The 26987-nt window shown below is 39.4% G+C and overlaps 1 protein-coding gene and 1 pseudogene across 10 annotated transcripts in view; both read left to right on the forward strand.

The window, feature by feature from the left end:
• NCOA6 (nuclear receptor coactivator 6) overlaps window positions 1-26987 on the forward strand; it is a 113732-nt gene that overhangs the window by 27252 nt on the left and 59493 nt on the right. For 6 of the 9 annotated variants that reach the window (XM_037733075.1, XM_037733073.1, XM_017513676.2 and 3 more), the window contains 3 exons: window positions 11471-11584; window positions 19087-19368; window positions 21546-21701. In XM_037733075.1, coding sequence (XP_037589003.1) covers window positions 19134-19368; window positions 21546-21701 — 391 coding nt within the window. In that variant the 5' untranslated portion in view covers window positions 11471-11584; window positions 19087-19133. The other 3 variants (XM_037733042.1, XM_037733061.1, XM_017513672.2) reach the window with 2 other exon arrangements.
• Window positions 22460-25230, forward strand: LOC108292759 (annotated as a pseudogene). The gene has a single exon (XR_001820403.2). The product of XR_001820403.2 is annotated as a riboflavin kinase-like (transcript).

Here is a 26987-nt window from a genome sequence, read left to right on the forward strand (position 1 = left end):
TTTGAGACCAAGTCTTGCTCTGTCACCCAGGCTGGAGTGCAGTGGTGCCATATTGGCTCACTGTAACCTCTGCCTCTGGGTTCATGTGATTCTCCTGCCTCAGCCTCCCCAGCAGCTGGGATTACAGGTGCCCACTACCACACCCTGCTAATTTTTGTGTTTTTAGTAGAGACAGGGTTTCACTATGTTGCCCAGGCTGGTCTTGAACTCCTGACCTCAAATGATGCACCTGCCTTGACCTACCAAAGTGCTGGGATTACAGGCATGAGCCATCACACCTGGCCTGTTCTTCTTTGATGACTTATAAAGTGTAGCAAGCTTTTTGTTCATTGATTATTTTTATTTCTAATTTTATAAATTGCTGGGCATGGTGGCTGACCCTTGTAATCCCAGCTGTTTTGGAGGCTACGGTGGGTGGATCACTTGAGCCCAGGAGTTCAAAGCCAGCCTAGGCAACGTGGTAAAACCCTGTCTGTACAAAAAATACAAAAATTAGCAAAGCATGGTGGTATGCCCCTGTAGGCCCAGCTACTTGGGAAGCTGAAGTAAGAGGATCACTTGGACCTCATAGGTCAAGGCTGCATTGAACTGGGAATTGTGCCACTGCCCTTTAGCCTGGTCAGCAAGGTGAGATCCTGACTCAAAAAACAAAACAAACAAACAAATATAATTCTCAACTTGCATTTTACCTTTTAATTCATGTGCATTTTGACCTGTAAAAATTTTAAAGTAATTATATAATTAAGCCTGTATTTTATGTAGTTCTTTCACAGTTTATGAACTGATAAATATATTTTAAATATATTTTAATGTATAACCAATATATGATCATAGTATTATTTCCCTTTTATATTTAACTTTCACCAATTTTTTTTTTTTTTTTTTTTTTTTTTTTTTTTTTTTTTTTTTTTTTTGAGTCTTTCTGTCTCTAGGCTAGCGTGCAATGGTGCGATCTTGGCCCACTGCAAACTCTGACTCCTGGTTCAAGAGATTCTCCTGCCTCAGCCGCCCAAGTACCTGGGATTACAGGCACGTGTCACCACACCCAGCTAAATTTTGTATTTTTTAGTAGAGATGGGGTTTCACCATGTTGGCCAGGATGGTCTTGATCTCCTGACCTCGTCATCCACCCGCCTCAGCCTCCCAAAGTGCTGGGATTACAGGTGTGAGCCACTGTGCCTGGCCTAATTTTGTATTTTTAATAGAGATGGGGTTTCGCCATGTTGGCCAGGCTGGTCTTGAACTCCTGAACTCAGGTGATCTGCCTGCCTAGGCCTCCCAAAGTGCTGGATTACAGGCGTGAGCTACCGCACCTGGCCTGTGAATGATTTTTTAAATGTGTTGTTGAATTTGATTTGCCAGTATTTTGTTGAGGATTTTTGCATCAGTGTTTTATCACTGTGTTTATCATCTTTTTTTGATGTTTCTTTAGTTTTGGTATCAGGGTAATATTGGCCTTGTAGAATGAGTTTGGAACTATTCTCTTTACTTTTTTTTTTGGAATAGGTTGAGTAGGATTGGTATTAGTTCTTAAGTGTTTGGTAGAATTCAACAGTGAAGCCGTTAGATCCCAGGCTTCTTTTTTATTATGGCTTCGATCTTTTCTTTTTCTTTTTTTTTTTTTTTTTTTTTTTTTTTTTTTTTTTTTTTTTTTTTTTTTTTTTTTTTTTTTTTTTTTTTTTTTTTTTTTTTTTTTGAGATGGAATCTCACTCTGTCACCCAGGCTGGAGTGCAGTGGTGTGATCTCGACTCACTGCAACCTCTGCCTCTTGGGTTCAGGTGATTCTCCTGCCTCAGCCTCCCCAATAGCTGGGACTGCAGGTGTGTGCTACCACACCTGACTAATTTTTGTATTTTTAGTAGAGACGGGGTTTCACCTTATTTTGTTACTTGTTACTGGTCTGTTCAGGTTTTGGATTTTTTCATGGTTAATCTTAATAGGTTGTATGTGTCTAAGAATTTATTCATTTATTCTCGGTTTTCCAATTTATTGGCATATAGTTGCTCATAGCAGCCTTTAGTGATCCATTGAATTTCTGAAGTATCAGTTGTAATGTCTCCTTTTTCATCTCTGATTTTATTTATTTGGGTCTTCTCTCTTTTTTTGTTAGCCTGGCTAAAGGTTGTCAATTTTGTTTATCTTTTTAAATAGACAACTTTTCACTGATCTTGTGTATTGTTTTCTTCATTTCAATTTCATTTATTTCTGCTCTCATCTTTATTATTTCCTCTACTCATTTTGGGTTTGGTTGGCTCTTGCTTTTCTAGTTCTTGAAGATACATTGTTAGGTTGTTTATTTGAAGTTTTTATACTTTTTTGATATAGACGCCTATAGCTATAAACTTCCCTCTTAGGCCTGCTTTCACTACATCTCATATGTTTTGGTATGTTGTGTTTTCATTAGCATTTATTTCAATAAATTTTCCAATTTCCTCCTTAATTTCCTCATTGACCCACTGGTCATTCAGGAGCATAGTGTTTAATTTCCTTGTGTTTGTGTAGTTTTCAAAATTCCACTTGTTATTGATTTTTAGTTTTATTTTATTGTGGTCATAGAAGATACTTGATATTATTTCAATTAAAAAAAATTTTAATACTTGTTTTGTAGCCTAACATATGGTCTATCCTTGAGAATGATCCATGTGCTGAGTAGAATGTGGATTCTGCAGCCACTGAATGAAATGTTTTGTAAATATCTTACTGGTTCATGTAGTCTGTAGTGCAGATTAAATTTGATTTTTCTTTGTTGATTTTCTTTCTGGATCATCTGTCCAGTGCTGAAAGTGGGATGTTAAAGTCTCCAGCTGTTATTGTATTGGGCTCAGTCTCTCTCTTTGGCTCTAATAATGTTTACTTTATATATCTGAGTACTCCAGGACTGGATTCATTTATATTTATAATTGTTATATACTCTTGCTGAATTGATCCCTTTATTACTATATAATGACCTTGTCTCTTTTTTATAATTTTTTCTTGAAATCTATTTTGTCTGATGTAAGTATAGCTACTCCTGCTCTTTTTTGGTTTCCATTTGCATGGAATATCTTTTTTCCATCCCTTTATTTTCAGTTTGTATGTGTCTTTGTAGGTGAAGTGTGTTTCTTGTTGTCAACAGATCATTGGGTCTTGTTTTTTCGTTGTTCATTTAGCCACTCTCTGCCTATTCATTGGAGAATTTACTCCATTTACATTCAATGTTAATATTGATAAGTAAGGACTTAGTCCTGCTGTTTTGTTATTGGTTTTCTGGTTGTTTTGTGGTCTTCTTTTCCTTCTTCCCTTCTTTTCTGTCTTCCTTTTAGTGAGGGTGATTTTCTCTAGTGGTGTGTTTCAATTTACTTTTTATTTCTTGAATATCTATTGTATTTTTTTATTTGAGTTTATCATGAGGGTTGCAAATAATATCTCATAACCATTATTTTAAACTGATGACAACAGTGATTGCATAAACAAAGAGAAAACTAATAAAAACTCTACATCTAACTTCGTTCCCCCTACTTTTAAACTTTTTGTTTGTATTTATATCTTTTTTTACTGTCTGTCTGGAAAAGTTGATATAGTTATTATTTTTAATTGGTCTCTTAGTCTTTCTATTTAAGATATAAGTATTTTATACACCGCAGTTACATTGTCATAATATTCTGTGTTTCTCTGTGTACTTACTATTACCCGTGAGTTTTGTACCTTCAGATGATTTTTATTGCTCGTTAACATCCTTTGCTTTCAGATTGAAGAATTCCCTTAGCATTTCTTGTAGGACAGGTCTGATGTTGATGAAATCTCTTAGCTTTTGTTTGTCTGGGAAAGTCTTTATTTCTCCTTCATGTTTGTAGGCTATTTTCACTGGATATAGTATTCTAGGGTAAAAGTTTTTTTCCTTTTGCACTTTGAATATGTCATACCATTCTCTCCTGGCCAATAGGGTTTCCACTAAAAAGTCTGCTGCTAGATGTATTGGAGCTCCATTGTATTTTTAAAAAATTGTTATTTGTTTCTATTGTCTAGCTGCTTTTAGGATCCTTTCTTTATCATTAACCTTTGGGAGTTCGATTATTAAATGTCTTGAAGTAGTACTCTTTGGCTTAAATTGGTTTGTGTTCTGTAAGTTTCTTGTACTTGAATATTGATATCTTTCTCAAGGTTTGGGACGTTCTCTGTTATTTTTCATTTGAATAAATTTTCTGCCCCTCTCTCTCACTCTACCTCCTCTTTAAGGCCAATAACTCTTAGAATTGCCCTTTTGAGGCTATTTTCTATTAATAGATCTTGTAGATGTGCTTTGTTCATTTGCCTCCTCTGACTTGTGTATTTTCAAAGAGGCTATCTTCAAGCTCACCATTTTTTTCATATTGATCAGTTCTGCTGGTAAGAGACTCAGGCATTCTTTAGTATGTCAGTTGCATTTTCAACTCCAGAATTTCTACTTGATTATTTTTAATTATTTCAATCTCTTTGTTAAATTTATCTGACAGGATTCTGAATTCTTTCTGTGTGCTCTCTTGAATTTGATTGAGTTTCCTCAAAACAGCTATTTTGAATTCTCTGTCTGAAAGGTCATATATGTCTGTCTCTCTGGGATTAGTCTCTGGTGCCATATTTAGTTCGTTTGGTGAGGTCACATTTTCTTGGATTACCTTGATGTTTGTTGGTGTCTAGGCATTGGAGAGTTAGGTATTTATTGTGGTCTTTATATATAGTCTGGGCTTGTTTTTACCCATCCTTCTTGGGGAGGCTTTCCAAGTATTCAAAGGGACTTGAGTGTTGTTATCTAGGTCTTTTGTCACTGTGTTTGTATCTACATTAGGTGGCACCCCAAGTGTAGTAATGCTGTGGCTCTTGCAGACTCATAGAGGTACCACCTTGGTGGTCTTAGGTAAAATCAATAATAATTTTCTGGATTACCAGGCAGAGACTCTTGTGCTCTCCTCTTACTCTCTCCCAAATAATTGTCATTTGTCTCTCTATGCTGAGCTAGGGAAGAGGTTACACAAGCACCCCTGTGGCCACCATCACTGGAACTACACTGGGTCAGACTTAAAACCAGCACTACACTGGGTCTCTTGCCCAAGGCCTGCAGTAACCACCAACTAGCTACCACCTGTTCTTCACTGAAGACCCTAGGGCTTTACAGTCAGCAGGTAGTAAAGCCAGCCATGCTTGTGTCCTTTCCTTCATGGCGGCAAGTTCTCTCCAGTCCTGGATGGGTTCAGAGATGTTCGGAAGCCAGGGCCTAGAGTCATAAACCTTAGGAATCTACCTAGTGCTTTGTTCTGCTGCAGCTGAGCTGGCACCCAAGTCATAAGACAAAGTCCTTCCCATTTTTCCGTCCCCTTTCTGCAAACAGGGGAGTCTCTCCCTACGGCCACCACCACCCCAGGCCTACGGCAAGTACACCTGGCTACTGCCAATGTTCAATCAAGACACAAAGTCAGCTTGTGGTGAATGCTGCCAGCCCGGCCTAGGACTCTCCCTTCAGAACGATGGGCCCTTGTCTGGCTCAGAGCAGGTCCGGAGGCTCTTTGAAAATACACAGAGGAGACAAAAGAAGGAAAATGCCATCCAGGAACCAAGGCCTGGAATTGGGGACCTTAAGAGCCTGCTTAGTGCTTTATGTAGCCCAAATACTAGAGGGAACTTTGTTTTGTAGCCTAGTGTCTCTGGTACCTAAGCTGCAAGCTCTGTCTCCCAGATGGAGTACAATGGTACGATCTAGGCTCACTGCAGTTGCCACCTCCCTGGTTCAAGCTCAGGCTCAAGCAATTCTCCTGTCTCAGCCTCCTAAGTAGCTGGGACTACAGGCATGTGCCACCATGCCCCACTAATTTTTGCATTTTTAGTAGAGACCACTCTCTTTGTTTCAGGCTGGGTGCTGCTCCTCACGCCTGTCATCCCAACACTTTGGGATGCTGAGGTGGGCAGATAACTTGAGGTCAGGAGTTCAAGACCAGCCTGGTCAACATGGCAAAACCCTGTCTCTATAAAAAAAAAAAAGGGAAATAAATTTAAAAAAAGAAAAAAACTGTGTGTTTCCATTTTCCTTCTCTGAAAGAGTCGGGGAAATAAGACTAATATTCTTTAAATTCCTTTCTAGCTCTAAAACTTCAAGTTTGTGAGCCAGCGGGGATGCGGGAAAGGCAGGTGGAGTTTGTGTGCCTGAAGAATAGGTGAGCAAGAGGGGCCAGAACACTGATAGGACTGTTGAAGGAGCCAACAGTGGGAAATAAACTGTGTGAATAATAAGGTTTATTACCTGGAGGTAAGCGGGGCGGGAATGGGATTGGGTGGGGTTAAGTAGGAGAGACTAACCTAAGGGAATACAGAGTTGGAGATAGTGGCAGTGGCTAGGCACCTGGAAATGATTTGGCGCAGGTATTCTGCCTCCTGCGCTCAAGTGATTCTGTGATTCTCCTACCTCAGCCTTCTGAGTAGCTGGGACTACAGGCACACACTACTATACCTAGCTAATTTTTTGTATTTTTTTATAGAGGCAGGGTTTCAACCATGTTGCCCAGGCTGATCTTGAATTCCTGTGCTCAAGCAATCTGCCCTCCTCAGCCCCTGCAAAGTAATGGGATTACAGGCATGAGCTACAGTACCTGGTTCCAACTCTTTTAATATGAAAAATTTCAGGTCATGTGCGGTGGCTATCACCTATAATCCCAGCACTTTGGGAGGCCAAGGCAGGATTGCTTGAGCCTAGGAGTTTGAGAAGCCTGGGCAACATAGGGAGACCCTAGCTCTACAAATAATCAAAAAATTAGCTGGGCATGGTGGTATGCATCTGTAGTCTCAGCTATGCTGGGGCTGAGGTGCAAGGGTTGCTTGAGCTCAGGAGTTTGAAACTGTAGTGAGCTGTGACCATGCTACAGCACTCTAGTCTAGGTGACGGAGCAAGACTCTGTCTCCAAAAAAAAAAAAAAAAAATCTAAAAAATAGAAAAGTTGAAACAATACTAATACAATGAACACTATCTAGTTTAAACAAGTGTTAACATTTAGCCATATTTGCAACATCTGTATTTGTTGAATAATTTGAAAATAAGCTGCAGACATAATGATACTTTATCCCTGTGCTTTATCATGCATCTTCTAAGAATAAAGAACATTCTCTACCTAATTACAAATAACATTACCACACCCAAGAAAGTTTAAAATAATGCCCTAATACCTTCTGCTACTCAGTTCACATTGTTTCCCCCAGCTGCCTAAAAAATTATTTTATGACTATTTTCTTTAAACCAGATCAAAGTAACATTTATGCATTGCATTTGGTTGTTATGACTCTGTTAATGTAGAACTCTATTCTTCCCCTATTTTTTCCCCAAGATTTTAGCTTTTTAAAGAGACCAGACCAGTTTTGTTGTAGCAAGTTCCATATTCTAGCTCTGTCAGATTATGTTTTCTTGTGATTTTTCTTGTTCCTCTATCTCTTGAATTTCCTATGAAGGAGAAATTACATTTAAAGACTTGTTTAGATCAAGGTTAGGCACTTTTGGTAATAATCCTTCATAACTAAGGCTGTGTACTTGAAAGTTACATCAGGAGGCATAAACGAAGAGTCTCACTCTAATCGTTGCTGAATTTTATCTCTAGGTTAAGCTGGTGACTGTCACATCTTCCCATTATAATTGTACTCAGTTTTTCCCCTTTGCAATTAGGAAGTAATTTCTAGAATAATCCTTTGGCACTGTGGTAACCTGTTTACCAACAATTTTCTTTTTTTCTTTTTTTTTGAGATGGAGTTTTACTCTTGTTGCCCAGGCTGGAGTGCAATGGCGCAATCTTGGCTCACCACAATCTCCGCCTCCCAGGTTCACATGATTCTCCTGCCTCAGCCACCCCAGTAGCTGGGATTATAGGCATGTGCCACCACGCCTGGCTAATTTTTTTGTATTTTTAGTTGAGATGGGGTTTCTCAGTGTTGGTCAGTTTGGTCTCGAACTCCCGACCTCAGGTGATCCACCTGCCTCGGCCTCCCAGAGTGCTGGGATTACAGGCATGAGCCACCATGCCCAGCCAACATTTTTCAATCATGCAAAAATGATTTTTAGCAACCTGTGATTATCCTTGCCTGGATCATTTATTTCATAGCTGCAAAATGGTGATTTTGAAATTCTTTCTCTCCTTCTACATTTATTAACTGATAGTCTTCTGTAAAAGAGAGCTTTCCCATTCTATGTGTATGAACCCTTTTAGAAAAAAGTCTATAAATTGCTTAATTCTTTAATTATCAATCTTTAGAATAAGTCATTAATGTCAGAGTTACTTTCAGTGATGGCAAGAAGTGTTTTTTGTTTTTTGGGTTTTTTTTGTTTGTTTGTTTTTGGTTTTTTTTTTTTGAGATGGAGTCTCACTCTGTAGCCCAGGCTAGGGTGCAGTGGCGTGATCTCAGCTCACTGCAACCTCCACCTGCCAGGTCCCGGTTCAAGCAATTCTCCCACCTCAGCCTCCCAAGTAGCTGGAATTGGAATTACAGGCACGAGCCACCATGCCCAGCTAATTTTTGTATTTTTTTAGTAGAGACAGGGTTTCACCACGTTGGCCAGTCTGGTCTTGAACTCCTGACCTTGTGATCTGCCTGCCTCAGCCTCCCAAAGTGCTGGGATTACAGGCGTGAGCCACCTCGCCCAGCCGTTTTTGTTTTTGTTTGTTTGTGTGTTTTGGTTTGGTTTTTGTTTTTTTAGATTCTTTCTCTGGTTCAGCACGTTTTTTGTTTCTTTACTCTCTAAGTCATTGCTGGGGATTCATAGATTCTTACTTATTCATGATACAATTTTAGTCATTATTCTCTTTTGATACTCAAATTGTCTTAAATTTGCCCAGTGGAAACCCCTTAAAACTGGCTCCTGTGTCCTTGTGACACACTCCTCGTTAGTCTGAGTGCTTCCTTCCCTCTGGTATAACATGATTTTTTAAATTCACTTTGTAAGATAACCATTTTTATTGGTCTCATATTTCTTTCTAGAGTATTTTTAGCACTCGCATATATAAAATATTTTTTCTCCCCTTTTCCCCAAAAATGTAGTGCAAGGTACTCCATGCTTACTCTGTTTTTTTCTCTCAAAAATATATCCTTGGAGATATTTTTGTATCAGTACACAGACAGCATTCTTCTTGCTGTTTCTCTTTTTTTTTATTTTTATTTTTTACACTTCATTTTTATGGATGTTCTATAATTTAAATCAGTTCCTATTGATGGACATCTGGGTAGTTTCTTTTTGTTTTGTTTTGTTTTTTTTGAGATGGAGTCTTGCTCTGTAGCCCAGGCTGGAGTACAGTGGCATGGTCTTGGCTCACCGCAACCTCCGCCCCCTCGGTCCTGGTTCAAGCAATTCTCCTACCTCAGCCTCCCAAGTAGCTGGGATTACAGGCGCAAGCCACCATGCCCAGCTAATTTTTGTATTTTTTTAGTAAAGATGGGGTTTCACCATGTTGACCACTCTGGTCTTGACTCCTGACCTTGTGATGCGCCCACCTCAGCCTCCCAAAGTGCTGGGATTACAGGCATGAGCCACTCCGCCTGGCCCATCTGGGTAATTTCTTAACTTTTGCTATTATAAACAATGCTGTAGTGAATAACACTACACATATGTCATTTTATATGGTGATACGTTTATCTGTAAGATCACTATTCAGGAGTGGAATTGCTAGGTTAATGGTTTGTGCAATTGTAATTTTTTTAAGCGATGAAGTTTCACTGTGCTGCCCAGACTGGAGTGCAGTAGCTATTTATAGATGCTAATAGCTTACCACAGTCTTGAACTCCTGGCCTCATGCAGTCCTACTGTCTTAGCCTATCAAGTACCTGGAATTACAGGTGTGTGCCAGCATACCCAGCTTGTAATAGTGATTTTGAAAGACATTCCCTAATTGCTGGTGTTGTACCAATTTGCACTAACACCAGCAATGAGTAAGAGTGCCTGTTTCACCATAACCTTGCCATAATAGTGCACTATCAAATTTTTGGAGTTTTGCTAATCTGATGAGTATAAAATTGTTTTTTGCTTCTTTTGTATGAGGATGAACATTTTTCCATATGTTGAATGTTCATTTGTATTTATTTTTCTGTGAATTTTCTGATCATATTCTGTGTCCATTTTTATATATTTGTCCAAATTGTTGATTTTTTAAAATTTTATATGTCTGTATAAACACACATATACATACACATACCTATGTACATATTTTTTTAATATCATTCTATATAGGGAGATTTGTTCTTTTATCAGTGATATGATTGCAAGTATTTTTTTCTTTGTTTTTTTTTTTTTGACTTATGATGCTTTTTGCTTTGCAGAATTGAATTTTTTGTATTTGAACTTGCCAATCTTTTATCTTATGGCTTTATTATTTTTTTTAGGGACAGGATCTAGCTCTCTTGCTCAGTCTGGATTGCAGTGGCATGATCATAGCTCTCTGTAACCTCAAACACTTGAGCTCAAGTGATCCTCCTGCTTTAGTCTCCTGAGGAGCTGGGACATGGTACTGCCATGCCAATGCCATACATAAGTTTTATATCTACTGTAAAGAATATTTCAAGACAAACTGAAAATTTAAGGAAAAATATAATGTATAGGTATTATGGATAAAATAGGAAAAAAACTTATACCTAAAACTTATACTAAAATTTCATGAAAAATATAATGTATAGCTGTTATGGATAAAACAGGAAAAAACTAACACCTAAAACTTTGTAAAGTTTAAAAACTAAATTTGTACTCGTATTAGAAAAGCAGGTCTCAGATTTTGTATGTGTACAAAATATTTTGTTTTGGGCTCTAAGCATATGCAAGTAGTGTGACATGATGTTAATTCATCTTAATTCGACAGAGTTAGGAATGAAGGTATAGAGAGGGCTCTAAGGCTTAGAATCACAGTTTTATGATTCTTAAGTGAAGCTGGTGTAAGTCTGTGAGTTTTGCTTCTACAGTCTCTCAGTGCTTGCTGATGAGTGCCTAAAATCTCAAAAAAGGCTGGGCACAGTGGCTCATGCTTGTAATCCCAGCACTTTGAGAGGCTGAGGTGAGTGGATCACTGGAGCCCAGGAGTTTGAGACCAGCCTGGGCAACATGGTGAAACCCCGTCTCTACCAAAAAATACAAAAATTATCCAGATGTGGTAGCATGCACCTGTGGTCCCAGCTACTTGGGAACCTGAGCCTGAGGTGGAAGGATTGCTTGAGCCCAGGAGGTTGAGGCTGCAGTGAGCTATGATCCCTTATCCCACTCCAGTGAGGGTAACAACAACAACAAAAAAACAATAAGGAAATCTCAAAAAAGATAATCTTTGTGTAGACTTAATGAAAACCCTATTTTAACATTCTCTAAAGATGCCAATGTTGACTTGATAATTTTTTGATATTTACATTGACTTCTGTTAAAAAGATAGGTTTTATCCATAATTTCTATATAATACTGTGGCTTTATTTCTCTCTCTCTTTCTCTCTCTTTTTGTTGTTGTTTGTTTTTAGAATTTTGATTTGGCTGCTGGGCTGCTACCTTGAAATCCAAGCCCTAAAAATGCCAGCTTGTTTGGACTTAGAAGATGACCTGGATAAATGATAAAAATTAAGAAGGAGATTTTGGTGAGTGAAGCCTTATGTGAGAGAGTTAATGCTTATTCTTTTGTTCTTTCTGATACTGTCTTTCTTTTTGGAGAAACTATCTAGAATGCATTTATTATTCTTAGAGACATTGAATAAAATACAGATGCCCTTCTTCTGTTTTTAAATGGGATTTTTGCTACAAACTATGTAGTTTCCCATCTTCTTTATAAATGATAATCTTAGGTTTCACTGTAGAAAACAATGAAAGACCAGGAAACAATACTTGCTTTTAGAATTTATATTAATTAAAACTATAATAGTTGGATAACATTGAAAGAATAGACAAAAAAACTATAATAGGAGATTGCATTTCAAATAAAGACCTTTGATTAAAAATAGAAATAAATGTATGTTCAAAGTTGCTAACTCAACATAACTCATAGTTTGATGCTGTATTTAGATTTGAGGTGAGCTAAAGCCCAGCAAAAATTAGGTTGTTTTTATCTTGAAATTTCTTTTTGCTTCCCTCTTAGCTTTTGCGTAGCACTCTAATAACAGATCCTGGCAGTCCCCCGCTGGGAGCTGTATCATAATGGGTTTAAATTGGCACAAGGGACTCTTCAGAAATGCTTCATAAGCCCACATGAGAAGTTGTTAATATTAGAGCATTTCTTACATCATTTCCCTGCCCTCTCTCCTTTTGAGAATTTCCTTTATATATAATATTATGACAGGGGCTTGGATATGTGTCTTGGCCCTAACATCCTTAGATTTTTATCTGTTTGTTGAAGTGACTACTCTAGCAAGCAGTCATTGTTTACATTAAATGTAATTTAAGAGTTTATTGCTGGTTTTCCTTAAAGACACTGATATTTGCAAGTTACTGAGAAGTAGTTTTGGAATCTAGAAAAAAATTTTTTTCTTTTATTCTGAGACTTAGGAGCTTTGGGTCGGGAGCAACAGGCTGTCACTTCTGCCAGGGTGAACGGGGCATTGAGGTACAACCAGTCCTTCACTCCCAGATCCTAGGAGGAAAGGAGGAGTGCTATTGGGAATAAAGAGGGAAGTAAACACTGTAGAGCTGTTGCCATCTTTCATCCTATCAAAGCAGCTACTCTTCTGTGTAAATCTTTATCTGACTGACAAAGACTGCTGCTCTCTACTTAGAGATACTCATGCTGGGTGCACAATTGACGTCTTAAAGCAGTAATAAGATACAAGAAAAATTACTTAGGGAAAATATTTTTCTAAAAGCGTGTTGTGAGAAGAAATTAAATGTGCTACTTTCTGTGTGGAGTAGGCTGAGTTCTGAGTTGTTAAAAAAATGCATCAAGTTGAAATGCACATTAACATAAATTAGCCATTTTAAAGTGAGAATTTAGTGGCATTTAGTAGATTCACATTGTTGTACAACCACCTCTTCTATCTAGTTCGAAAACGTTTCTGTCACTCCAAAATGAAACTCCATAACCATTAAGATGTCCCATTCCCCATCCCCAATACCTCCCTCCCGCAACCACTAATCCTCCCGTCTGTCTCTATGAATTTACCTATTCTAGATATTTCATATAAATTAGGCTGGGTGCGGTGGCTTATGCCTGTTATCCCAGCACTTTGGGAGGCTGAGGTGGGCAGATCACTTGAGGTCAGGAGTTTTGAGACTTCCCTGGCCAAAATGGTGAAACCTCATCTCTACTAAAAATAAACAGAATTAGCCGGGCATGGTGGTGCGTGCCTGTAATCCCAGCTACTTGGGAGGCTAAGGCAGGAGAATCACTTGAACCTGGGAGGCAGAGGTTGCAGTGAGCCAAGATCACTCCACTGCACTCCAGCCTGAGTGACAGAGCCAGACTCCATCTCAAAAAACATAATAATAAATAAATGGAATTATGCAATATATATAACCCTTTAGTCTGGCTTCTGTTACTAAGCATATGGTTTTTGAGGTTTATCTGCATTGTAGCATGTATCAGCACTTCATTCCTTATTATGCCTAAATATTCTATCTATATGTATCTACCACACTTTGTTTATCCATTCACCTGTTGATGGACATTTGAGTTTTTGGCTATTGTGAATAATGTTGCTGTGAACATATGTGTAATTCAGAGTTATTTTTCTTCTTTGTTTTTTAGTAGAAACGGGGTTTGCCACGTTGGCAAGGCTGGTCTCAAACTCCTGACCTCAAGTGATCCACCTGCTTTGGCCTCTCAAAGTGCTGGGATTACAGGTGTGAGCCACCATGCCTGGCCTTCCTTAACTTTTGTTTCTACATTAATTTTTTTCAGTGAATATTCTTCCATTTAAGGCAGGAATAATTGCTGTAAAGAATATTATTTTATTGTTATGCTGTGTGTGACTATAATACTTTGACATTTACTGAGTATTTATAATCATTTTTACCTTTTTTTGAGACAGAGTCTCAATCTGTTGCTCAGGCAATAGTGCAGTGACACGATTTCAGCTCACCACAACCTCCGCCCCACCCCCAACCCCCCAGGCTCAAGGGATCCTCTTGCCTCAGCCTCCTGAGTTGCTGGGGCTATAGGCACCCACCACCAGGCTCAGCTAATCTTTATACTTTCTATAGAGATGGGATTTCACCATGTTCCCCAGGCTGGTCTCGAAAACCTGGGCTCAAGCTGTCTGCCTACCTCGGCATCCCAAAGTACTGGGATTACAGGTGTGAGCCACCACACCTAGCCATCATAAGCCTTTATGCAGAGTTGGAGTTGATTCTTGTGGAACTGCTGATAAACCTGTGACACAATATCAAGATACCTGTAAATGCAGTGTCAAGCAGTTGATGCCTCAATAATCAGAAAAACTGTTGGATTTCATCCCTGTAGGGCTTTACAGTAACCTTTTTATCCTTATTTTTTCTTTCTTTCTTTCTTTTTTTTTTTTTGAGCCAGAGTCTTGTTCTGTCACCCAGGCTGGGGTACAATGGCATGATCTCGGCACACTGCAGCCTCCGCCTTCTGGGTTCAAGGCATTCTTCTGCCTCAGCCTCCCGAGTAGCTGGGACTAGAGGCACGCAGCACCACGCCCAGCTAATTTTTGTATTTTTAGTAGGGACGGGGTTTCACCATGTTGGTCAGACTGGTCTCAAACTCCTGACTTCATGATTCACCCACCTCGGCCTCCCAAAGTGCTGGGATTACAGACATGAGCCACCACGCCTTGCTTTATCCTTATATTTTTCTAAAGGTAAATAAATTATTTGTTAGATGAGTAAGGAAGATACCATTGTTGTCATTGGTTGACTTCAATAGATTGAAACCTGAAGAAATTGCCTTTGATCACTGTGATTCACTTAACTTTTCTCATTACTACCACTACTACAGTTCCCTCAAAGTTTGTTGAATAAAACTTTCTGGATGCTGCTTCATACAGCACTTAGATGAATTGTTGATTTCCTAATATTAGTCCCCCACTTTACCTATGGTATATACTTTTTTCTAAGTTGTAACTTGAAATTTTCAGATGCTTTGAACTTGACACATAATCTAGCAGTTCATTGGCACACCAAGGCAAAACATCAACCTGCTAAAGAGATATTTTTATTTATATGAGGTAGGAGGTGGGAATTGACTCCAGAGTAAGGGCTTGAACACCAGACCAAATTGCGGACTAGCTTAAAACAGGGATGTGGCAGGAGCAGCTTTCTATAGGACATGTCCAACAGTGTGCCATGTCAGTTTACCATTGCCCAGGACTTACCACCCCTCTCTATGGCAATGACCTGACTACCCAAAAGTTATCATACTTTTGCTAGCAATTACTGCATAAACCACCTGTTAATCTACATGTTTAAAAGTAGCTATAGGCTGGGTGCAGTGGCTCACACCTGTAATCCTAGCACTTTGGGAGGCCAAGGCGGGTGGATCACCTGAGGTCAGAAGTTTGAGACCAGCCGGGGAAACATGGTGAAAGCTCGTCTCTACTAAATGTGTCACTGTACTCCAGCCTGGGTGAGACAGAGCGAGACTTCATCTCAAAAAAAATAAATAAATAAAAGTAGATATAAATATAACTGCCGGCCAGGCACAGTAGGAGGCCAAGGTGGGCAGATTGCCTGAGCTTAGGAGTTTGAGACCAGCCTGGGCAATGTGGAGAAACTCTGTCTCTACTAAAATCCAAAAAAATTAGTTGGGCATGGCAGCATGTGCCTGTAGTCTCAGCTACTTGGGAGGCTGAAGCAGGAAAATTGCTTGAACCTGGGAGTCAAAGGTTAGAGTGAAAAAAAATTAGGTATAAATATAACTGTAAAACTGCCCTGAGCTGCTAGTCTCGGCACACTGCCTATGTGGTAGTCTTGCTCTGCAGGAGCCGTCACAGAGCTGTAACACTACAGCCTCAATAAAGCTGTTTTTTTCTGCCCTACCCTGGCTCACCCTTAAGTTCTTTTCTGGGTGAAGCCAAGAATGCTTGAAGGCTAAGCCCCACTTTCAGGACTTGCCTGTCCTACATCAAATATAGGTTAATTTGTAAATGGCAAAGTTTGTTTTGAGGTTTTTCCTCAGTAACTTGTTTCCTAGGCCTATTAGGCCATCTCTAAAATTGATCTAGCTTTTTTTTTTTTTTTTTTTTTAGATCAGGAGCTTGCCCTCTTACCCAAGCTGGAGTGTAGTGACACAATCACAGCTCACTATAGCCTTGACCTCCTAGGCTCAAGTAATTCTGCTACCCTAGCCTCCCAAGTAGCTGGGACTACAGGTGTGCATCACCACACCTGGTTAATGTTTAAATTTTTTGTAGAGACAGGTCTTACTATGTTGGCAGAAGTGGTCCCAAAATCCTGGGCTCAAGCAATCCTGCAGCCTCAGCCTCCCAAAGTGCTGGGATTACAGGCCTGAGCCACCATGCCTGGCCTATTTTGTGTTTAAAAAGATTCCTCTGGCTGCTGTCTGGAGATAGACTGGAGGACAATAAGAGTAGAGGCAGGGAGACCTGAAAGTCCTCTTTTTAATGAGGTTGTTTGTTATTTTATAAATTTGTTTAAGTTTCTTGTAGGCTCTGGATATTAGACCTTTGTAAGATGGATATATTGCAAAAAATTTTGTCCCATTCTATAGGTTGTTCACTCTGATGATAGTTTCTTTTGCTGTGCAGAAGCTCTGTATTTTAATTACATCCCATTTGTCAATTTTTGGTTTTGTTACTATTGCTTTTGGAGTTTGGGTCATGAAATCTTTGCCCTTGCCCGTGTCCTGAATGGTATTGCCTAGACTGTCCTCTAGGGTGTTCCCTCACCACCCCTCCAAGACAGAGTTTCACTCTTTGTCCAGGCTGGAGTGCAATGGCGCAGTCTTGGCTCACTGCAACTTCCGCCTCCCGAGTTCAAGTGATTCTCCTACCTCAGCCTCCCAGGTAGCTGGGATTACAGGCATGAGCCACTGTACCCGGCTAATTTTGTATTTTTAGTACAGACGGGGTTTCTCCATGTTGGTCAGGCTGGTCTTGAACTCCCAACTTCAGGTGATCTCATGGTCTCACTGTTACCCAGCCTGGTCTGGAACTCCAGGGCTCAAGCAATCCTCCTCCTCTGCCTCCCAAAGTGCGAGGAATACAGGTATGAGCTACTGACCCTGCCGTTGTTTCTTAACCATCCAAATCAGTTTCATTGTAACATTCATAGCACTAGAAAAGGATATAATTGCCAGAATGCAAGGTGCTCTGCTCAAATTTGGAAGTATTTTTTTCCATATTAGAGGAATTTTCCCCCCAAAGATTGCTTAGATTGGTTTTTGGAAAACCTTTGCTGTTGAAGTTTAGTCACTAGTAATTTGTTTATTTTATTTTATTTTTATTTTTAGAGACAAAAATCTTGCTGTCACCCATACTGGAGTGCAGTAACACTATTGTAGCTCACTGCCGCCTCAAACTCCTGGGTTTGAGGGATCCTCCCACCTCAGCTTCCTGTGTAGCTGGGGGCTATAGGCATGCACCATCACACCCGGTTAATTTTTTAATTTTTTGTAGAGACAAGGTCTCACTATGTTGCCCAGGCTATTGATAAACTCCTGGCCTCAAGCCATCCTCCAGCCTCACTATTTAAAAAAGAAAACTTGTCTGACATGATGGCTCACGCCTGTAATCCCAGCACTTTGGGAGGCCAAGGTGAGAGGATTGCCTGAGCCGTAGAGTTTGAGACCAGCCTGGGCGATATGGCAAGATGCCATCTCTACAAAAAATTTTAAAAATTAGCTGGGCATGGTGGTACATGCCAGTAATCTCAGCTACTTAGGAAGCTGAGGTGAGAGGATCACTTGAGCCCAGGAGGTTGAGGCTGCAGTGAGCCATGTTTGTGCCACTGCATTCCAGCAACAGAGTAAGACCCTGTCTCAAAAAAATAAATTAAAAAAAAAAGTTAGAGTTTTTCAGTTACTTTTTTTCATTTATGCAAGGAATATAACCATATTACCACATAGTTTTATATTTCCTAGTTATTTGCAGCATATTTGGAAAATAGGAAAATAAAATTTATCAATGATCCTACCAACCTAATATAGTTGCTTTTTAGGGGATTAATTTTCTTATCCATCTTTTTTAAAAGAAAGTTGTAATTATAGTTACAGGTATAAAGTAAAAATTTATAATACTTTAATAATATAAATAAGTGCTATAAAGACATAAAAGGCTGGACACGGCGGTTCACACCTGTAACCCTAGCACTTTGGGAGGCCGAGGTGGGTGGATTGTCTGAGCTCAGGAGTTTGAGACCAGCCTGGGCAACACGGCAAAACCCCATCTCTACTAAAACTACAAAAAATTACAGACACATACCACCACACCCAGCTAATTTTTGTGTTTTAGTAGAGATGGGGTTTCACCATGTTGGCCAGGCTGGTCTCAAACTCCTGACCTCAAGTAATCCATTCGCCTCAGCCTCCCAAAGTGCTGAGATTACAGGTGTGAGCCACTGTACCCGGCCCTTTCATGTAAGAATTTTTGAGTGTTTATTTCTGAATCATTATTTTCAGCCATTCCACTATTAATAACCCTTTAAAAGTTGTTTAAAATGGCTCATGGAAGACTTCAGAATTTCAGGTAATTATCTAGTTGCTATTAGTTGGGTCCAGTTGTGCTTTGTAGTTTGGAGAAAGAGGAGGGCTTTAGAAACTTTGGCTCCTTTTAAGCTTTTGTCAGGACAGAAGTAGGGGGAGTCTTGGGGAGCCCCTTGCTCTGTGGGGTCAACCAAAGGCCTATAATTCTCAAAAAGTATGCGCTTGTTTTATTTTCTCGTTATTTTTTTGTTCTCTTCTCCCGACATTGTAGGCTTACAAAAAGGTAGCATGTAACATAATAAAAAGAATGTTAAATTTAAAGCTGGTATATTTTTATTTTTGGTAACTGTAAGAACTAATTGTTTTAGAATATCATAATTAAAAGTTTGTCTTCTCTGTAATTTCTTAATTTTTGTAGTATTTCCTTATTACTTGTCAAATAAATTATAATTTTCACAGCACTATGAATTGTACATTGTTGAATGCATAATTATGCATTGTAATGCTCTTTTGCATCTTCTCTTTTCAAAGGTTTTCTTATTGTCCACTTGGCATATGCTTCTGGAATAATATTCACCATGGTTTTGGATGACCTTCCAAACTTAGAAGACATCTATACTTCCTTGTGTACATCAACAATGGAAGACTCAGAGATGGATTTTGACTCTGGACTAGAAGATGATGACACAAAATGTGATAGTATTTTGGAGGATTCCACAATTTTTGTGGCCTTCAAAGGAAATATAGATGATAAAGACTTCAAATGGAAATTAGATGCAATATTGAAAAATGTACCCAATTTGTTACACATGGGTAATTTGCTTTAATTATTTTTTCTTCTTGTTACTGTTTTTGAAATGTTTGTCCTTCCATGGCAAAGTAAGTTTGCTAAATTGGATCAAAAGGCTGAATTTAAGTGCAAAAGTGGAATTTTAGGATTTTTATATAAATGTTTTCTTCCTTTTAAGTATGTAAAAGAACTGAACATAATAAAGTATTGCTTATCATGGAAATTCTTAAATAATCTGCTCTAGTGGATAAAAGTAATTCTCAAGACCCAAATTTATTTGTTTTTAACTCTCTGATCTTCATTTTCCTTACCTATAAATTAAAAAGGTTAAACTGAATCTTTAAGGACCCTTAAAACTTAGAAAACTTATTCCACGGGTCTGCTTGTAATGTACTTTAAATTTATTCCCTTAGCTTTTATATCAGAAGTCACTCGCTGACAGCTTGCTGGATTTGGTCTGCAGCCGTATGTTATTTGGTCCATGATAGTGTTTGAGATTTAGTTTGTTTTTTAATGTTTCAGGCTTGCAGTAATGCTAAAATGTAGTGTTTTCATGTCCTAACTGAAGCTTAGTTGTCAGTTTTTTTGTTTTGAGATACAGTCTCGCTCTGTTGCCCAGGCTAGAGTGCAGTGACATGATCTCGGCTCACCACAGTCTCCGCCTCCCAAGTTCAAGCAATTCTCCTGCCTTAGCCTCCCGAGTAGCTGGGACTACAGGCATGCGCCACCGTGCCTGGCTAATTTTTGTATTTTTAGTAGAGACAGAGGTTCACTATGTTGGCCAGGCCAGTCTTGAACTCCTGACCTTGTGATCTGCCTGCCTCAGCCTCCCAAAGTGTTGGGAAAACAATATAAATTTGACAGCTAGGCACCCAGCCTAGTTGCCTCCCTGTCTCTGTGACTATCTTGCACAAAGATGCCTGGTGAATATTTAAATATGAGTATCAAAATTTCAAATACGCCAGGCACAGTGGTTCATGCCGGTAATCCTAGCACGTTGGGAGGCCAAGGGGGGGCAGATCACTTGAGATCAGGAGTTTGAGACCAGCCTGACCAACATGGAGAAGCACCATCTCTACTAAAAATACAAAATTAGCTGGGCGTGGTGTACATGCCTATAATCCCAGCTACTTGGGAAGCTGAGGCAGGAGAATATCGCTTGAACCTTGGCGGCAAAGGCTGTGGTGAGCCAAGATTGTGCCATTGCCTTCCAGCCTGGGCAACAAGAGCGAAACTCTGTCTCTAAATAAAAAAATACAAAATTTCAAATATTTAATTTGGAGGTATAAAATTGCTTGACACTTTACAAACTGTTAAGAGTAAATCTATTGTTTTCCTTTTTAGTGCCCTTTCTTTAACTGTAGTAGATTATAGCTGTGGATTCTCTAATATCCTGTAGTTGTCATATCTGCATCCAGAATTTTTATAGAATTTCACTTGAAATTTGGGACTCACATGTTCTCAGTTTCTCAATTTGCATGCATTTAACTGAGCCTAGAAGTAAACATTATTCGGTTTGTTTGTTTATTTAGAAGGAGGTCTCACTCTGTTGCCCAGGCTGGAGTGCAGTGGCGTGAGCTTGGCTCACTGCAGCCTCTACTCCTGGGTTCAAGTGATTCTCCTTCCTCTGCCTCCTGAGTAGCTGGCATTACAGGCATGTGCCAGCATACCCACCTAATTTTTTATTTTTAGTAGAGACAGGGTTTCTTCATGTTGGTCAGGCTGGTCTTGACCTCCTGGCCTCAAGTAATCCACCCACCTCGGCCTTCCAAAGTGTTGGGATTATAGGCATGAGCCTATTCTATTAATTTAAACTTACCTCTCTCTTCTTCCTTATGGTCCTTTCTCCTTCTTGTTGCTTTCCATTTATTCATTGCCTGTGGTGTGCCAGGTACTGTGTTAGGTTTTTGCATGTATTATCTCATTTATACCCAAAATCTCATGAAGTAGGTTTTTCATAGTTTTAGAGAAGAAAAAGATAAGTTTCAGAAAGGTTAAATAGCTGGTTCATGGTCACCCAGGTGCTAAGCAGCAAAGCTAGGATTATATTTGAAATCTGTAGCTACAAAGCATATGCTCTCTTAGCTATTCCAAGCTGGTGCCCCACCTTATTCTTTTGCTCTTTTGGTTTGTTTTTTAATTCCATGTCCTCTGGTGGCTAAAAGATTACTAATATAATTCTTTTTCTTTCACAATTAAGAGTCCAGCAAGCTAAAAGTACAGAAGGTGGAGCCCTGGAACAGTGTGCGTGTGACATTCAATATCCCCCGGGAAGCAGCGGAGCGGCTACGGATCCTTGCTCAGAGCAACAACCAGCAGCTTCGGGATCTAGGGATTCTCTCCGTTCAGATTGAAGGTCTTTTATTTTGCCATGTGTCCACCTAGACCAAAATCATTACAGCAGTAGAATATAGCATGATTTTCTATGCCTCTTTGTCTGTTCCTCTGCTCTTGTGTTTCAAGAATGCCAAGCAACTCATGTAGCTTGTACTTTGCTTTGCAACTCCTTAGGATGAGGAGGGACTAAGGTTATTGCTGAGTCCTGATGGTCTTTAGCATCTGCAGCCTTGGACTCCATTTCTTTGGCTAATTTTCATCATCAGTCTTTCAGACTTTGATTTTACTGGCATCCTGACCAGGAATTGATTTGTCTTATTAATTATTTCTTTTAGTTGTGTGCTTTTCTTTGTTATTGTTGTTGTTTTTGAAGACGGAGTCTTTCTATGTTGCCCAGGCTGGACTCAAACTCTTGAGCTCAGATGATCCTCCCATCTCAGCCTCCTAAGTATCTGGGACTACACATGCGCCGGTGTACCCAGCTTAACATCAATTTAATTTACTTCCTTCCACCAAATAAACTTTAGTGTTTATTCAGCTAACAGATTATGAAGCCTTCAGCAGTCCTTTTTGTAGCAGCATTCATTTTCTCTTCTTCTTTTTTTTTTTTGAGACAGTCTCGCTCTGTCACCCAGGCTGGAGTGCAGTGGCATGGTCTCAGCTCACTGCAACCTCCACCTCCCAGGTTCAAGCAATTCTCCTGCGTCAGCCTCCTGAGTAGCTGGGATTACAGGTGCTTACCACCATACCTAGCTAATTTTTATATTTTTAGTAGAGATGGGGTTTCACCATATTGATCAGGCTGGTTTTGAACTCCTGATCACACACACACACCCTACACTCCTAGCTTAATATCCTATTATCACTTGGTATTATTCAAAGAATGAAAACCAAACTTTTTACCATGACCTCAGGCCTTATATGGTCTCTCCTCTACCTTCCTCATCCAGCCGTATCTTGTATAACTCTCCCTCCTTGCCCTCTGTATTCCAGCTTCTCAGCTTTCTCTTTCTTCTGCCATAGGTCCTTCGCATTGATGTCTTCTCTAAATGAAATACTATACCCTACCAGTCCCCCTTCTCCTAGTCCATGCCTGCTTCAGCCTTCAACTATCAGCTTACATCTTTAGGGTGTATTTTCTGAACTCCTTTGTCAAGTCAGTCCTTTGCAATGTACTCTCACAAAAGTTTGTTTCTCTCCCTCAGATCATTTATCTCACACTTTCATTAGAGCAATTATTTGATTATTGTTTTATCCCCCATAGACTATAAGCTTTAGCATTTGGAATACAATGATAAATATTGTCCTTACTGTTAAAAACTCGGAAGAGTTTATGACTTTAGTAAGGAAGACAAACCTGTGAGAGATGTAAGTACCTACCATGTGTGGGGGAGATCTTTGGAAGCTCAGTGAACCTTCCTTCCCCTCCTGTGTTGATATAACCAGGTGACAACCCAGCAATTCCAGCTTTCCCTTTCACTGTAGGCCTGGTCCTCCTGGCCCTGTGCTTACTCAGAACCTAAATGCTCCATGAAACCTCAGCAACTAAGGTCATCATTTTGTTTATAGAAGTGAGACACATTTTATGCAGTCTAGCATTGTAGGTTGCTGTGCCCCCAAAGGGGGAATACCAACAAACAGATTATTTAAAAGGGTTATATTTAGATTGAGAAATGGGATAAATTTCACCATTTGATAAATGAGAGAAGAGTGGCTTAAACAATAACCACTTCAATTTGAAAAATGTTGGATTATCTAAAAGGATCCAGAAAAGTAAAATTAATTCACAGCAATCTGTAGGATGAACTAGTAGAAGGAGTGGAAGTTGAAAAACTATTGGATAAAATCACAATATGAGAACTGTTCATACTTTAAGGAACACATAGGTGGTTTCTTTAAAACTCCAGATGTTTTATGGTCTATGTTACCTATTTAAAGGCTTTGCGAGAGACAGCTTTGCTGGGAGTTGCTGGGCGGCTTTTGTGGGATCGGCGGCATCAGGGATCCGCTGCGGCGTGTCTTTGGCATGGCTCAGCCCCTGGTGCGCCGCGCGGCAGGCAGAGCTCACATTCCTGTTCCCTGGCTGGTCGGGGATCCAGACACCGCGTCGACGGCGGCTTCGCAGGACGCGCGGACCGAATCACAGTCCATGCCCCAAGCGGACTACATTATGAGGCATCTGCCTTCTGCCGCGGTCAAGTGGTGCATGGCTTCGGCCACGGCTCCAAGCAGCTGAGCATCCCCACAGCTAATTTTCCTGAGCAAGTGGTAGATAATCTTCCAGCTAATATATCCACTGTCATTTATTATGGTTGGGCCAGTGTTGGAAGTGGAGATGTCCATAAGATGGTGGTGAGCATAGGCTGGAACCTATATTACGAGAATATTAAGAAGTCCATGGAAAAACATACCATGCACACCTTCAAAGAGGACTTCTATGGGGAAATCCTCAATGTGGCCATTGTGGGCTACCTCAGACCAGAAAAGAACTTTGATTCTTTAGAGTCACTTATTTCAGCAATTCAAGGTGATATTGAGGAAGCTAAGAAACGACTAGATTTACCAGAACATTTGAAAATCAAAGAAGACAATTTCTTCCAGGTTTCCAAAAGCAAAACAATGAATAGCCACTGATGAAAAATTGTATTATTTATTCACTCATTGTTTTCTAGTGTTTCTGTGTTTATTACTGTCCAGCCTCATCTTGGTTATGTTTTAAAAATCAAACACTTTCCTACAGTTGTGAATTAAACAGTACAATGTAGTTACCATATCATGCTTCAGCTGTTAAATGAAGCCCATCATGTCATAGTACTAAAAAGATTCATTTAAAAATCAAGATTTAAAAAATACATATTGATTAAAATGTACGACTAGAAAGGTATTACTTGTGTATAAGTATGGGTAAAAAGGCAAGTCACTAGTTTGAGATGAAAAATGAAATTTTCATGGTAAAATACCAGCATGTATGTACTTGTAGTGTATACTTCTAAACAAAGAAGGCTTACAAAAGTAAATGCATTAAGGCCAAGTGCAGTGGCTCTTGCCTGTAATCCCAGCACTTTGGGAGCCGAGGTGGGAGGATTGCTTGAGCTCAGGAGTTCAAGACCAGTCTGGGCAACATAGCGAGACCCCATCTCTATTAAAAAAAAAAAAAAGGGAATGCATTATATAGAAAATTGATAGTTTATCATAAACCTACAGGGAAGAAACCCAGACTTTGTATTTTTGATATTTTGTGCGTTAATACATTACAAACATGAAGATGTTTGTAAAATTTTGTTTTAGTCATTTTCTTTGAAGTCACATCATTGTACCATCTTCATTTTTGTATAGAGCTGCTTCAATTCTAAGTCCTCTGGACTTCCCCTATCTGTTTTTTGTTGTTGTTGAAGACAGTAAAATAAGTGTTTTCAAATCTTAAAAAAAAAAAAAGGCTTTGAAACCTTATTGATAGTGTTTTTCACTGGAGAAGGAAGTACTAGTTTTTTCTCTTAATCAGACCTACTTCCTTCAGGTTCCTAAAAGGATAAAACTCTGATTCTCCCTTAATATCATAGCCATAAATTAAAACATGAGTACTAGCAAGGAAGCAAATAGATAACATATTTTAAGAAATTATGAAATTCACATATGACAGTGATTTTCATAATACAGAAAGAGTTCTTTAAATTTTAGGCTACATGTATGTCCCAGGTGATCTTTGTTCCCACACTACTGGAAATTTAGGCAGGAGTGAAAGTGATGGCAGCAGTTATTGCTTTTGTGGAGCTGGGCTGCTGATTTTGTAAGTTATAAGAAGGAATGTTGGCCAGGTGCGGTGGCTCACTCCTGTAATCTCAACAGTTTGGGAGGCCGAAGTGAGCAGATCACTTGAGGTCAGGACTTTGAGACCAGCCTGGCCAACATGGTGAAACCCTGTCTCAACTAAAAATACAAAAACTAGCTGAGTGTGGCAGTGTGCACCTGTAGTCCCAGCTACTAAGGTTCCTAAGGAGACTGAAGCACAAGAACTGCTTGAGCCCAGGAGGTGGAGGTTGCAGTGAGCCGAGATCATACCACCGCATTCCAGCCTGGGTGACAAGAGCGAGACTTCCTATCAAAAAAAAAAAGAAGGAATGTTGCCACTATCATGTCTGCTGCAAGGCTTGTGGGACACGTTGTTCTCCCAAGAGTCCATTCTTTATTGACAAATACTCCCTGTACCTTTCCTTTTTTGAGTTTTGGCCAGGGAGTTGGGGAAACATCTTTTTTGAGGACATTTTGTGCCCCCTCTGTAAATTCATGATGATCTAAAGTGGTAGTCTGCTTTTTCTTTAAAGAGCCAAGAATAAATATTTTTGGCATTGCAGACCGTAAGATCTTAACTCACAAGTACTCAGCTCCGTCTTGTAGGGCAAAAACAGCCATAGGCAATATGTAAACAAGTAAATATGGCAGGGTTCCAATAACACCTTATTTAAATAAACATGCAGTGGGCTGGATTCGGCCCACAGGACGTAGTTTGTGGACCCCTAATTGGCAAGTTTGGGAGCCAGTAGTGTTCTCTTTAGCATGAATTAGCACATATGCAGTTGGCAAATAGGAGAATGATAGCAGTATAATGTAGAAATTCTGTTTATTAATATGTGATTTTTTTTTTCCTTAGGTAAGAGGTGTTGGAAGAGTAGAAATAGAATTATAATTATCAACAAGAAAAAGCTTTTAGCTCAGCTGTTGCATATGTGGGAGTCTTTTCAGCTCTATTAAAATTAAGACTGAGAATGTACATACGTGTGCCTTCTTGATGTGTATCCCCCAGCCTTGGCCTTGCGTGGCTCTCAGCTCATCACAGGTTGCATTTCCTCCTGTGCTCACCTTGATGGCAGCCCCCCTGGCTCAGAGCTCCACTGCATCTACATTATCTCAGCACCTTTAACCAGATATTTCCATTCCATTTTTTTCCAGTGTTTTGCCTCCGCCAGTTAATTGCTTTTATTACAGCTCTGGTTACAAAGTCTTATAGGTTTTGTATTTGCCCCAAACCTGTTATTGTCAGTATAAGATCTGATTAATGTGAGGTTTTTCAGGAATTAATTCATCATGTAGAAAAATGTCTACAATTCTTTGTAAGGTTATAATGAGGTGACCATTATATATTTAATAAATAGCTAATGAGCACCTGCCGTATACCAGGCACTATTTTATGTATATAGGATATATTATATATGGTCATATAATTTATCATCTAAATTAGGATACCTTTTTTTTCTTTTTTATTTTAGAGAATCCTTACCCTGATTTTACAGCCAACTTTCTTTTTTTT

Source organism: Cebus imitator, unplaced genomic scaffold, assembly GCF_001604975.1.
Source record: "Cebus imitator isolate Cc_AM_T3 unplaced genomic scaffold, Cebus_imitator-1.0 Scaffold18, whole genome shotgun sequence".
Taxonomy (NCBI): domain Eukaryota; kingdom Metazoa; phylum Chordata; class Mammalia; order Primates; family Cebidae; genus Cebus; species Cebus imitator.